The following is a 13,893-nucleotide window of genomic DNA, read 5'->3' as shown; positions in this document are numbered from 1 at the left end:
CCCCGGGCCTCCCCAGGAGGCCAGGCTGGACATGGCAGGAGGCCAAAAACAGACTGATAAGGTGGCAATGGGGGAGGGAGCAGAGGGCACCTTGGGCTCTAGGAGGGCTGAGGAGCTTTGGGGTGTGCCTTCCTCTTCCACCTGACCTAGACTCCAAGGGGCCCAGGACCTTTGTATGGCCCAAAGCTCCTGCTCAGAGTCACCTGGTTCCTTCTGGATCCAAAGCTCTGAGCTGACAGGCAGCCTCAGGGGCCTGGCCAGTTGCCATGACAGGCTGGACTGGAGAGAGGGCACAAAGAGAAGGTGGGGGAGCAAGGCTCAGAGATCTGTGCCAGGAGGGACTTCAGATCTGCCCTGTCATTTTACCAATGAGGAAACTTGGGGTGGGAGGAAGTCCAGAGACATGCCCTAGGTCACACAGGTAGTGAGCTGCCAGGTATAGAACCAGCATAGAGAGCACTGGCCTCAGAGAGGAAACCCAGTCCAAGGAAGGCTGAGGGAGGGCAGAGAGATCCAACTCTGGACCAGGCTGTCAGCCTTTGAATGCAAGCTGGATGACTCCCCTTCCTCAGGGAGGCTAGAGAGGATTCCTGGGGTGGCCAGGGATGGGGGAAGCCTCAGGGGACATGGGAGCCTGGGGTCTGGTTTCTGTTCAGTGGGTGACTTCTGAAAAGGCCCGTGGCAGAAGGAGGCGCAGAGAGCCCCTGAAGAAGACGACAAACCCCACAAGTGCCTCTGGCATTTTATTAAATACAACCTAAAGACGGGGGCCTACAAACCCTCCGCCAAAAAAACAGAACCCAAGAAGTAGAAAAATAAACACCAAAGACCACACAAAATGTCGAGAGTTCCCATTCTGGGGTGGGGGCGGGGGCCTACCTCTGGGCCCCCAAGCTTCCTCCCTGGCCCCAGGGATTCTTTGGGACATCGCTGACTGACGGGCTGGGGGGTGGGGGAGCCGGTGTGGAGACCACCTCATCAGTAGATGACTTCGTAGACAGTGCCCTTCTTGTCCCCCGAGCCGGTGACAATGAACTGGTCGTCCGTGGAGATGTCACAGCTCAGAACCGATGAGGATTCTTTTGACTGGGGCCAAGGAGAGGTGGTGGGAGAGAAAAGCACAAGGCGCTATCAGGAAGCCCAAAGGGGTGGGGAGTGCGAGGGGCAGGAAGGACGGAAGGGGCTGCCTCCTTTTCTGCCTTGGTCAGTGCCCGGGTGTGGGCCTCTCACCTGGAAGATGCTGGCTCCATAGGGCGTCCTCCAGGCATTAAGCAGGTTGTCCTTCCCAGTGCTCACAAACCACCTCCCTGGGGGAGGAGACACGCCAGCTTTTAGATCCACACCTCACATATGGGCTCTCACCGGATCCTCACAACAACCCAGGGAGGGAGGTGTGGCCCATACCCCCATTTGGTCATTTTACAGTCACATTCTTGGTAAAGATGCTAGACTGGTTGGCCGTTTCCTTCTTCAGCTCATTTTACAAATAAGAAAGGGAAGCTAACAGAGTAAAGTGACTTGTCCAGGGTCACGCAGCTAGTAAGTATCTGAGGCCACATTCAAACTCCGGAAGAAGAGGCATCCTGACTCCAGGCCCAGTACTCTATCTCTCCTGTACTACCTAATTGCCCCTATCCCCAATTTTATAGATGAAGAAACTGAAAGAGAAATATGTGAAGTGACTTTCCCAGGGTCACACAGCTAGGAAGTATCTGAGGCAGAATTTGAACTCAGGTCTTCCTAATTCCAGGCCAGAGGCTCTATGCACTGAGCCATGTAGCTAGCAGTGGGAAAAGCTTTGGACCAGGAGGAAGGGACCAGGAAGGGGCCAGAAACCTGGTATCTAGGCCTACCTATGCTGTTTGCCTTGTGGGACCTCAGTTAAGTCATTAAACCTGTCAGATTCAGTTCTTCCACATGTAAAATGAAGAGTCTGAACTCAAGCTCTACAGGCCTTCCCAGCTCTGACATTCTATGTTCTAAGGGCCCTCCCAGCTCTGACACTTAGTGTTCTAAGGGCCCTCCCAGCTCTGACATTCTGGGTTCTAAGGGCCCTCCCAGCTCTGACATTCTGGGTTCTAAGGACTCTCCCAGCTCTGACATTCTGGGTTCTAAGGGCCCTCCCAGCCCTGACACTCTGTGTTCTGTGTATGCTGTTAGCACAACATAGCAAGAAAAACACAGATAATGACAGACAAGGCCACTGCTTCCCTCCAGGAGCTCACCCACTGACGTCATCCATTCACCTAACAAAGGTTTGCCAGGCCCTGTGCCAGGTGGGGAAGGGTCAACACTGCTACTGCTAAGTCAGAAGCAGCTACTGAAAAAGGGAGGCTGAGAAGCAGGCAGCCCAGAGACCTCAGGTGGGGATGTACCATTCTGTGAAAGTCCTGAGGGAGGCAGCCGGCCTCCCCGCAGCCAGGGCTGAAGGGCTCCCCGCAACCCTGGTCCCCCCGACTCAGCACCTACCACATGAGGCGAACTTGAGGGAGAGGACGCAGCTTTCGTGCAGGTGCAGCTGGTACTTGTCCGGCTTGCTAACATGCAGGATCTCCACAGTGCTGCTCTCCATGCCCACCGCCAGCCAGTCGCCCGTGGGGCAATGGCCCAAGGAGAAGATCTGGAGGGTGGAGGAGAGGGTGATAGGGAGACCCGCGCAATGAGCACTCCCTGGGGTCCATCCTCTGCCCACAAGAGGCAGATGCGGGTCCTGCTGCTCCTTCTGCCCTCCCACTTTCATCGTGGAGGGGTCTGCGGAGGCCCCCAGCCTGGGTACCTGGGAGCTAAAGTCATGCTGCTGGAGCTGCCGGCCCTCACGAAGGTCCCAGCAGCGAACAGTGTTGTCCAGGCCCCCCGTCCATAGCCGTGCCCCATCATTAGAGATGTCAATGCAGCTGGCCCCATCTGTGTGACCTTGGAACTGCCTGAAGGGAGAGGAGGCACTCAGATGGTCTTGGCTGGGCCTCCTATACCACAGCCCAGTTCTCAGCCTGGTCCCAGCCCACATGTGCACAGCTGGGGCAGCCTCACCTGACCATGGCCTGGTTCTGCAGGTCCCACACAACAATGTTGCCATCACTGCAGCAGGAGAAGCAGACCTTGGCATCAGGGCTGATGGCCAGGGCATAGCAGGCGGGTGCCGAGGATGTGAGCTCAGCCTTGATGCGGGGGGTGGGGGCTGCCAGGTCCCAGATGGACAGGGTGCTGGCTTCCCCACCCACGATCAGGCTCCGTCCATCTGGCAGCAGTTTGCAGGAGCGGATGTAGTTGTCCCGGTTCTGGGTGCAAGGGGGAGGATGGGGAGAGGAGAGGAGGAGCTGGGGACAGTCTCAGCACCAGGCCCAGCTCCCTGGGGAGCCACAGAATCCCAGGCCTGCAAGGGAGCTGGGGGGACCGTTGAGCCCATGCCACAGGAGGGGAAGGGGCTTGTCCAAAGGCACAGCCCAAGTCAGGGAACAGCCCAGAGCTCCCCCCTGCCCCCATCCCTGGCACCAGGTCTGGACAGTGGGTGGTCCTGCTCTTCCCAGGAAAGGGCTCCAGGAGGGCCAAGGCTGGGCAGCTCAGGGCCCCATTCCCTCACCAAGCAGTCGAGCTGTGCCACTGGAGTCTTGGTGCCTGGTTGGGCCACGTCCCACACCTTCACACAGCCCTTGCCCCCCGTGTAGACATGCTGGGTGGAGTTGCTGATGGTGACAGCACAGACGACCTCACCGTGGGTGAGGGTGTGCAGCTGTCTGGCGTGCCTGGGAATGCCTGTGCCCAGGAGGGCATCTGATGGGAAGGGCACTGGCTGCATCTGCCCATCAGCAGACACGTGGAAGGAGTAGGCCCTGGAGGGAGGGAGTGGGCCCAGGTGAGTATGTCTGTGGGGAAGCAGTAACCTTCAATCCACCCCTCACACACACACACATATACATGGCACTATCTTCTTGGCTTGGCCCATACAACTTCAAAGCACCTCCCAAGTCCTCCCCAAGCCTGGCCTCCTCCAGCCAGGGGACCAAGCTCTTTCTGATAGAACCAGGGCAGCAGCTTTGCAGCCCACCCCTGAGACTGCACCCATTCCTCTCAGAGCATTTCAGGGCTGGGCCCCCAGGGGATGAGCTCAGACCCCCAGCACAGGGCAAGAAGGAGGGTGGGGCTGTGGGAAGGCCTTCCGTCCAGCATTGTGCCCAGGCACTCGAAGCCTGGGATCCTCTTCTCCCCTCAACACTCACGGTTTCCCTGAGGAGCCGCTGGGCAGGTTAGCAGAGAGACTTGAGACCCGCATGTGTGAATGAGGATCATAGCTGACCTGGAAATACAGCAGGGGCTGTGGCAGGCAGAATTCCACACCTATGGTGGCCCACAGTCCCCCCTCCCCATCCCTCCATCATGCCACCCAGAAAAAAGGGTAGAGCCATAGGAGACTGAAAGACAAGGGTGGGAGGGCCCACTCACCCCTCCAGAGCAGGGCCCGGAGGATGGGGATGAGAGGCAGCAGCCAGGAGCCTCAGGGCTACTCACCAGGGCAGGACGGCCATAGCCCGATGTCCCTGCCATGGCGCCGGCCCCATTGAGTTGTGAGGAGGCCAGGTGGATTCCGGTGTAGGCCCCCGTAGTGGCCAGGTCTCCATTCACCGCTGAGTGCACCATTCCCATCCCAAAGGGACCCGTGTAGGAGCCAGCCACAGCCAGGGGGCTCCTGAGGCCCAGAGCTGGAACAGGACCCAGAGTTCAATGGTCAAGTTGGTGGAGAGAAGTGTATTCGTGCATTTGCAGCTGACCGTCCCTGCCCCGATGCCTACCCAAGCCACCTTCCCTCCCCACCCTCCGGGGCTCCAAGGCTGGGTTACCCAGAGAGTCCACCGTGGCCTTGCCCAGCCCGGGCCGGAACGGCTGCGTCCCCATGCTGCTGCTGCCGCTACTACTGCTGCTGCTGCTGCTGCTGCTCCCACCACCTCCAGGCCCTAGCCCATCTCCCTGGGACGTGGGGGTGCTGGACTTCAAGCCGGGGGTCCCAGCCTTCTCCACCTGCAGGAGGAGCAGGCAGATGGTTTGATGAGGACCAGTCCCCATCTGGTAGGGGAGGAAATCTTAGGGGCCCCCCAAGGCTTGGCCTTTTCTCGGGGGGCCTCTTCTCTGCCCGGGGCTGCTGGCATCCTGCCTTTCTTTGTTTCGGTCACTGAACCCATCATTCCCAGCATTCTGCACTGAGGCAGTCTGCCCGGGTTTTCTCATTTCTTACTGGGGGCTCACAATTGTTTATCCCAGTTTATTCTGGCAGCCTCCAATGGTGGCACCCTCTTATTCTATAGGTGGGAGAATCGAGGCCCAGTGAGGACCCTGGTACCCAGTGACGGTCTGATCCTAGCTCCCCTTCCCCAGCCTGCCTCTCCATCCCTCCCTTCCCACACACATACCGGGGTCAGGTCCTTGCTTCGAGCAGGCGAGGCACTCCGGGATGAGGAGACAGAGGGCGGGCTGCCAGGGATAGCCTCCTTCCGAGGCAAGGGAGTCTTGTCCAGCCCATTTTCCCTCGAGGAGTAAGAGTGCACACTATGGGGGGATTGAGGATCCTAAAGAAACAGTGGAGAAGGGCATACTGGCCCCAAGGCTCCAGCTTCAGTTTCCCTCCCAGGCCAAGGTGGCCACCCCATCCTCAGGGTACACAGTGAGGCCGTGGGGGTCTTTGGGCGGCTCTGAGGAGGAGGGGGAAGAAGGGCTTGGGGCCCACTGACCTCATCGACCACCAGGTTGTCCTCACTCTTGTCAGCATCGCTGCCCTAGAAGACGGGACAGGGAGGGGGTGTCAGGCTGCCCGAGGCTCCCCCACCCCACCCTCCCTGGCCCAGACCCCCTTACGTAGTCAGTAAGAAAGTCCTTTTCCTCTGCCCGCCTCTTCTTGCTGCTGCTCAGGTACTCAGAAATGGTCCGGACCCGTTCAGCACTGGGGAGGGCCAGGGAGCTCTGAAGGAGAGACAGAGACGGAGGAACCCAAGGTGTCTATCACCAGACCCGACATCGGACGAATGCTGCTCTTAGCAAGGATGGCTCCGAACTGGGCCAGGATCGCTGAGGCAGGGGGTCAAGAGGAGCAAACTGAAGCAGAGAGGGTGAGTGACTTGTCCAGTCACACAATTACAAAGTGTCTGGGGTGGGATTTGACCCCAGTTTCTTCTGGCCTCCCATCTGTAGCGTGCCATCCCTCTTCCCACCAAGAGTGTAACCAACACCAAACACCTACCGGGCCTGGGTCTCTGTCTGTTGGCAGGACAGCAGAAGTGAAGGGTAAGCAGGCAGTTAGACCAAAGGAGAGAAGAAAGGGCATAGTGAGGTGGGGAGGGGGACCAGAGCATTCGCCTCCCCCCACCCCGCGCCACACCATGTCCTACCTCGGTGCTCCAGGTCCTGCAAGCCTCGATCATCCTTGGGGCCAGCCTGGGCTGGAGCTGCCAGTGCCCCTGTTAATGCCAGGAGCCCTGAAGCACTGCCCAGGCTGGCCAGGCCCGAGGGATGAGGGGTCAGCGGGATGGGCGGCGCAGAGTGGGGCAGGTGCTGGGCCTGCAGCTGGTGCTGGGGAAGAAAGGTGGGGAGTTCATGGATACGACAGGGAGAAAGAGACAGGGCAGAGAGACAGACGTGAGAGACAGAGACAGGACAGAGAGAGACAGGACAGAGAGAAAGAGACAAGGCAGAGAGAGACAGGACAGAGAGAAAGAGATAAGGCAGAGAGAGACAGGACAGAGACAGACATATGAGAGAGACACACAGAGGAGACAGGGAGAGAGAGGTGGGAGGTGGGGGGAGAGATGCAGACAAGGATTGATAGAGGAGTGGGAGATGGTGACGGTGCAGAAGGCCCAGGGTAGGAAAGGTTTTCATGTGAACAAAGAGTGAAGATTATTCTAATTTAACCCCTTCATTTTACATATGGAAATAGGCCTTGAGATGTTAGAGGCTAGTTAGGAGACACGGAGCTACCCTGAGATTGGCTTCTATTTCCCTCTCCTCAGAGTTTTGGCCTCCTACCAGTCCTCATGTCTCCCCACCATCAAGGATCTGCCTACCCCAATGGCAGCGTTCAGCTCCGCCATGGTCACCTGCTTGGCTCTCTCCACTGCCTGGACCACCTGCTGCTGGTGCTGGGGAAAGAGGGAAGCTGGGTAGAGTCGTGGGGGTGGGGGACCAGGTCAGAAGACCCCTCTCATACACTCCAGGGCTGGCCAGGAGCCCCACCCAGCACCTACCCTCTGAGCAACCTACCTCCTGGGAGAGGAAGGGGATGAGCTGAGCACAGATGACGTTCAGCCGTTTGGCGATCTCTGTCTGGAAGAAGAACCAGAGAGCCAGCTGTCGGGGGCACCTGCCCGCCTGCCTGCCCACCCAGACACTGGGGGAAAGGGCTGCACAAAGCAGCTAAGACCCAGGACATCAGAGCTAGGGGAGATATCAAGGACCCAAAACAATGCCCCAATTTCATAAAGAGGAAAAAAAATGAGATTCTGTGAAAGGAATCAATGACCGAAGTGTTCTTGGGTGCTAGGCTGTTTTCAATTTGTACAGCTCATGATCTGCGTCCTAAGAGCCCTCCCGGCCCTGACGTCCTGTGCTGTAAAGGCCCTCTCAGCTCTGACACAGTGTTCTAAGGACTCTTCCAGCCCTGACATCCTGGGTTCTAAGGGCCCTCCCAGCCCTGACATCCTGTGCTCTAAGAGCCCTCCCAGCCCTGACATTCTGTGTTCTAAGGACTCTCCCAGCCCTGACATTCTGGGTTCTAAGGGCCCTCCCAGCCCTGACATCCTGGGTTCTAAGGGCCCTCCCATTCTGTGCTCTAAGGGCCCTCGCGGCTCTGATGCAGTGTCTAAGGCTCTCCCAGCCCTGCCATTCTGGGTTCTTAGGGCCCTCTCAGCTCTGACATCCTGTGTTCTAAGGACTCTCCCAGCCCTGACATCCTGGGTTCTAAGGTCCCTCCCAGCTCTGACATCCTGTGCTCTAAGGGCCCTCAGAGTGTTCTAAGGGCCCTCCCAGCCCTGACATTCTGGGTTCTAAGGGCCCTCCCAGCCCTGACATTCTGGGTTCTAAGGGCCTTCCCAGCCCTGACATTCTGTGCTCTAAGGGCCCTCCCTGCCCTGACATTCTGGGTTCTTAGGGCCCTCTCAGTTCTGACATTCTGTGTCTATGTTCTAGAGGGGTCACTTGAATAGCGGATTCTGCGAGGTCAGGGCTCGGATCCTGATGAGAGGGGTGCCCCTCCCCGCCCCCCAGCTCGGAGGCTGGGTGCTGAGTGCTAATTGATGCTCTCAAGGCTCGTCAGGAAGCCCTGGAGAGGTCCGTCTTCCTTCCAGCTGCGGTTTTCCCTGTACCACTTGTGTGCCACAAGCAATCAGGGATCTCGATTGCCAGCAAGGATGGCTGAGGAGGGGGAAGGTGGGAGTGGGAAGGGACTGGGCCCTGCTACAATCGATGCTTCTAGCTGATGAAGGGTGTGAAAATTGGCTCTCACCTCCTCCCTTGCTGCTGAGGCTGGAGGATGAAGGAACAGCTGGGAAGGGATGTGAGCGGGAGCCTTCAGGCTCCTGAGGTCCAGAGGCTGCTAGATGCTGGGGCAGGGGGCAGGTAGCCCTGGGAAGCCCTCATCAGCCTGAATAGATGGCAGGAGATGTGGTGCCCCTGGGAGCTCCCTAGCTGGCCCCACCAGTAGATGGGCACGATTGGGGATCCACAGGAATCTTTCTTTGGGATGGGCCCGGCTAAAGGTCGGGATGGGGAGGGGGGGCTTCCCAGGCCCCGGCCTTTACAGTCAGCCCCTCAGCCTGAGGCACTGGGCCTGGTGGGTGGTTTCTGGGCAGGCTGAGGCTCTCTCCTGGGGCAGGCGGGCAGTGACGGATCCTCCTGCCTGATGCACTGATGGGCAGGGCCCCGGGGGAGGCAGCCTCCAATTCACTCGGGCTCGTTAATGTGCAATTTACGGGCACTTTAACGCTCTCAGCATGAAAAATGATCCTGCTGCTCTAGGCTCCCTCTTGCTCTTTCCCTCTCCTCTGCTGTGCACGCAGTGGCTCCCCCCCCCATCTTCCCTCCAAAGGAGGTCTTTGAGGAGGAGGCAGGCAGGGAGTGGGGGAGGGGGGCTGGATTTTTGTTCCTTCTTTAAAGGCCAGGAGAAACGGGTGCGGGTAGGGCAAGCAGGAGATAAGTCTAAGAAGCCATGGCCCCTACCACCCATAAAGCACTAAATGTCAGAGTTGGAAGGACCTTTAGAATTGAGAATGTCAGGAGCAGAAGGGCCCTGAAGAACCCAGAATGTCAGAGCTGGGAGGGCCCTTAGAACCCAGAATGCCAGAGCTGGGAGGGCCCATAGAACACAATGTCAGAGCTGGGAGGGCCCTTAGAACCCAGAATGTCAGAGCTGAGAGGGCCCTTAGAACACAATGTCAGAGCTGGGAGGGCCCTTAGAACACAGAATGTCAGAGCTGGGAGGCCAAGGATATTTCCTGTTTACTCTTTCTCAGGGTACAATCTCTCTCTAAGATGCAAAGGGTACCAGGTGGGAGGGCCAGAAGATCTGAGTTCTAGTTCTGGGCTCTATGGCTGCACTGAGAGATCTTGGGCCAGTCCCTCTGCTTCTCTGGGCCCTGTGTCCTTCACCATCCAAAAGAAGGGGCTGGACCATGACTGTCATCTCTGAGGACCCCTTCCCCTCTGCATATCCAGGAGTCTAGGAGAACTTCACTGTCGGCTCCTGAAGCTCACACTGGATAGGGGCAGGGAGGGGCTGGTAGAAGATGATACAAGGATCCTGCCGCTTCCCTACCCTGACTCAGGTACCCAGCCTGGGTCCTCAAGTTCTTCTGATAACTGTTCTGCTAAGAGCCTCCATACAAATATCTGGGAAGGACCCAAGCCTGGAGACCAGGCACTGGTCCCTGGGTCCTGCCCATGGGGGAGCTATGGCCCAGCTTGGCTGCTTCCTCCCTTCACCCTCCCTCAGCAACCACTGCCTGTCAGCCCAGCCTCCTCTCAGGCCCCTGTGAAAGCACAGACAGGGCCCTGGCAGGCAGCCAGCAGCACCTGGGATCGGATCTCCGTAAATACTGCTGCCTGGGAGCCCCTGGGCCAGATGAGACAGGGATGGGCAGGCAGGCGGAGGAAGGGAATGGGGGGGGCGGAGATGGTGGCAGCTTTGCTGGAAAGAGAAGCCACAAGAATGCCCAGGAGGGCCCCTACCTGCCTCCCACCCCCAAAGCTGCTGGTGGGTGAGCTGCCTCCCACCTCCAGAGCCCAGGAGACTTGATGGAGGAAGGAATAGGGGCCAGAGCCATCAAAGCCACTCACCTGTTTATGCATTTCGATGTTGAGGCCATAAGACATCTCGTAGTACTGTAAAGAAGGTGAGCAGGGAGATGAAGGGAAGACAAAGGTATATTCTAGCCCCTGGCCCTTCCCAAAAGGAGCTGTCCCTACCCTTCTCCCCCCACTTCGCCCCAGGACCTCCCACCCCCGGCCAGAGGGCAGCTCACCATGACATAGTGCCTGTGAATCTCAGTCTTTTCTGATGCCAGCTTCTCACATTCCACCTTCAAGCTAAGGGGGAGATGCAAGTGCTGAGTGAAGGTCCCAGAGGAAGGCCAGGCTCAGAAAGGGGGCTACCAGCCTAGGAGAGCACTCTCTTAACACGGGGTCCAAAGGACTCACAGCTGCACCAGAGGAGGGCTGACACAAGGCCAGGAGCCCAGCCCCAGGGGGGAAGGGACAGGGGCCTCAGGAAGAAGGTAAAGGGGATGACCAGAGAGGGCAAGGCTCTTCTCCAGCCATCACACAACGAGTCAATGGCAGCTTCAGAAGTGGAACTGACATTTTGTCCAGGGCTCTTTCCATTGTACCAGATGAGGCTGTATTAGGGAGTTGGGCTGGGGGAGAGAAATGGAGACCCTTGGGAGCTTGGAGGCCTGGGGGATCATAGGAGAGGAGGGAGTCTTGGCCAAGATCACATAGCCGGTATCAAGAGTCAGCATTCATACCCAGGTCTTCCTGACTCCAAAATCAAGGGCCTGTGGCCAAAAAGGAACCCCAAGGCTGCCTGGGCTGGTCAGTCCCTTGAGCCCTGTGCCTGTCTCTTGACCTCTACCAGGATCCTAAGCCAGGAGCTTCCTTCTTCTCAAATCCCATACCTGTGGTATTGGCTCTGAAGAAACTGGAATTCTTCCTTGATCCGATCCAACGTCTCTGGGTAAGTGAGTTTTAGAGTCTGGGGGGTGGTGGCTGAAGCATTGGTGGTCACAAGCACAGCCGCCGCTGAGGCCACTGGTGGTGCCTGAAGATGGGTCTATGGTGGTGGTAAGGGGGAGGCAAAGGATCAGTCAGCTAGCATCCACCCTGGCCCCCAAGAGACCAGGAGACTGCCTTTCTATATCAGTGAGAAAGAGAACACAACTCTGCTGCCTATGGCCAGGGGGTGAAAATGAGAGGGTCCTTATGAAGAGAAAACACCTGAATCTCAGAGATATGAGACATACCCCAAAGCACAAAGCTGTGAAGTTGACTGAGTCAGAATTTGAACCTAATGCTTATTTCTCTAAATTAAAATCCAAAACTATTTTGGAGACATCAGGTTACCCAGAGCCAGTCACTTGGGGTCAGAGTTAGGATTTGAAAAAGGCAGGCCAGGAAGCATCTGAGCTAGGATTCAGACCCAAGACTTCTAATTCACATTGTCTGAAATAGGAAAGGATCTTTCTTCTCTCCCTCATTACTATCCTCAAACCCCGGCAGTGCCAAATGGGAGCAAGGCAGCAGGCACCTAAGCTGTTAGGGACTAACTAGGGGTCCCCAGGATGGCCCTGAAAGCAGGACTCACCAAAGGTGGCCTGTTCTGGGGAAACATCTTCAGCCAGAGTGAGCAGCCCTTCGTCTTATCCACCAGTCACCTCTCTGGCTACTAGATCCAATCTCTGGCCCTTTGCCCAGGCCCTCGGACAGGCTCCAGCTCGAAACCGCCAAGGCTGCTGCCAACGGGTTCTGAAAGGCAGCCGGCTGCACTGGGCTGGAAGAGGGAAAAAAAAAAAGGGGGGGAGGTGTCCCCTGCTGTGCCACCCTCAGTGCCGGGGCCTAGGTGCTGTCTGGGGGACAGAGCTGGTGATAATCACCCTCCTGGCTGCACTCTGAACTCAGGGCTTTCTTATCCCCCCTCCTGGCCAGGCCATTCCAGCTTCTGCCAGCAGCCTCTCCACCTGCTGTCCAACTCCAGCCTGGCACAGGCCCAGAGCTGGCCAGCCTGGGGTGAGCAGGCCACTTTGGCCAGCATCCCTCTCCCCAGCTCAGCACTCCTCTCCCCAGTGCCAACCCCCCCAGCTCTGGCTCCCTCTCCCTCATCTCCAGCCAGACAATGGGGCTTCCTCCTTCCTTTTTTCTTCCCTTCTTCCTCCCCCCCTTTCCTTCTCTCCTTCCTCCTTTCCCTCTTCTTTTTTCTTCCCTTTCCTTTTCACTCCTCCCCTCCTTCGTCCTCATTCTTACCCATCTCTTCCTCCACCTCTATCTGTCTTCACTTCTCCCCCTTCTGTACTCCTCTCTCCCATCTTCTCTCTTCCTTTCCCCTCTTCTCCACTCTCCTCCTCTCCCTTACTCTCCCCTCCTTCCACCACTCTTTTCCTTATTCTCCCTTCTCCATTCTTTCCCTCTCCTCCTCTCCCTTACTCCCCCCTTCTCCTCCACTCTTTCCTCCTTCCCTTCCTCTGTCCCTCTTCCCCCACTCCCCTCTCTTCTCCCCTCTTCGTCCTCGTTCTCCCCCTCCTCTCCCACTGGCTCCTCTTCTCCCCTGCGCTCCCCCTTCCTCACCCACTCTCTCCTCCTCTCCCTCTTCTCCCTTGCCCCATTCTCCCCCACTCTCTCCCCCCTCCTCTCCCCAGTGCCCCCCCGGCCCCGCCTCCTCCCTCCCTCCCAGGGAAGGGAGGGGACGGGAGGGGACGGGAGAGGAGGGAGCAGGCGGTCGTCCCCGCTCGCTCCCCCAGGACTCACCGGGCAGGCTGGGGCACGAGGGGGAAGGAGGGACCGCCGTCGGGGGCGGAGGCTCGGCGGCCCCAGCCCAGCCGGGTCCGGTCCGGCCAGGCCCGCTCAGCTTGGCGCCCGCGGGGGAAGGGGAGGGGGGGGAAGGCGAAGGCCGAGTCCAGGAGCGCCTGGAGCCCCCCGAGCTGGCCTGTGCTGCTCGGCCCCGCTCGGCTCCGCCCGGGCCCGGTCCGGCCCCAGCCCCAGCCCCAACCTCGGCTCGGCCTCCCCGCCCCCTCGGCCGCCGCTGTCGCCGCCGCCGCTGCCTCCTCCTCCTCCTCCTCCTCCTCCTCCGGGCCGCCCTCCCCGCTCCGCTCCGCTCGTCTCCGCTCCGCCCCCGCCCGCCCCGCCTCCCCCGCCTCCCCCGCCTCCCCGGGCAGCAGAGGCAGCAGCGGCTCTGCGGGGAAACTGATCAATGAACGCGCGCCAGGTCCACGTGGGCCGGGGCTCGTGCGGGCCAGCGCCGAGCCGGGCCGGCCAATCAGGGCGCCGCGGGGGCCACCGCGCCCCCACGTGGGGCCCCCTCGCTGCCACCGCCGCCCGCGCCCATTGGCCAGCCCCAGAGTTCCGCCCCGGGAATGTGTCAATCAGCCTGGAGCCTGCGGAGCGAGCAAGCCGGAGTGGGGCTTTAACCCTTGACTGGATGGTCTGGGTTGGAGGTGTTTTGTTCCAGGAAAAGGGAGGTGGGGGGAGGGTGGGAAGGGGAGAGGGTTGTAGGACAATTGTGGGAGGAAGCCGGGGCGTCGGCCTAGGCCTGGCAGTGTTAAAACAGAGATCCAGGATGAGCTCTTGGAGCTGGGAATCTTAGAAACCATCCCCATTGTTTTTCTCTCCGGGGAAACTGAGGTCCAGAGCCCACAAATGATTTACCTA

General features: G+C 58.8%; 1 protein-coding gene across 3 annotated transcripts; it reads right to left on the bottom strand.

The window, feature by feature from the left end:
• Positions 1–737: 737 nt before the first annotated feature.
• On the bottom strand, positions 738–13,216 carry LOC118830825 (transducin-like enhancer protein 1). Of its 3 annotated transcripts, none has more exons than XM_036737814.1 (21): positions 12,994–13,216; positions 11,837–12,022; positions 11,151–11,305; positions 10,500–10,563; positions 10,315–10,359; positions 7,246–7,308; positions 7,050–7,124; positions 6,375–6,555; positions 6,227–6,243; positions 5,845–5,949; positions 5,721–5,765; positions 5,403–5,558; positions 4,836–5,013; positions 4,507–4,697; positions 4,218–4,294; positions 3,581–3,830; positions 3,031–3,278; positions 2,777–2,924; positions 2,470–2,620; positions 1,231–1,307; positions 738–1,086 (listed from the first exon to the last, which is right to left on the bottom strand). In XM_036737814.1, the coding sequence occupies exons 2-21, from the start codon at positions 11,861–11,863 to the stop codon at positions 979–981; spliced, it is 2,361 nt and encodes a 786-aa protein (XP_036593709.1). In that variant the 5' UTR covers positions 11,864–12,022; positions 12,994–13,216; the 3' UTR covers positions 738–978. The 3 variants fall into 3 exon arrangements, with proteins under 3 accessions (XP_036593709.1, XP_036593716.1, XP_036593725.1); XM_036737821.1 differs by lacking the exon at positions 12,994–13,216 and adding an exon at positions 12,814–12,834; XM_036737830.1 differs by lacking the exon at positions 12,994–13,216 and adding an exon at positions 12,493–12,516.
• Between the last annotated feature and the right edge of the window lie 677 nt (positions 13,217–13,893).

This window comes from Trichosurus vulpecula, chromosome 1 (assembly GCF_011100635.1).
Source record: "Trichosurus vulpecula isolate mTriVul1 chromosome 1, mTriVul1.pri, whole genome shotgun sequence".
Lineage (NCBI taxonomy): Eukaryota > Metazoa > Chordata > Mammalia > Diprotodontia > Phalangeridae > Trichosurus > Trichosurus vulpecula.
The sequence above is the reverse complement of the archived record's forward strand: the minus strand, read 5'-3'. Positions and strand labels throughout refer to the sequence as shown.

What these genes read in the sequence shown, in the direction of transcription:
- LOC118830825 (XM_036737814.1), bottom strand. Translation starts at nt 11,863, where the DNA reads ATGTTTCCCCAGAACAGGCCACCTTTG. An exon ending in TGGCACAGCTCGACTGCTTG is followed by an intron (nt 3,279 to 3,580) that starts GTGAGGGAATGG and finishes CCTTGCACCCAG; the next exon opens with AACCGGGACAACTACATCCG. An exon ending in ATGGAGCCAGCATCTTCCAG is followed by an intron (nt 1,087 to 1,230) that starts GTGAGAGGCCCA and finishes CCTTGGCCCCAG; the next exon opens with TCAAAAGAATCCTCATCGGT.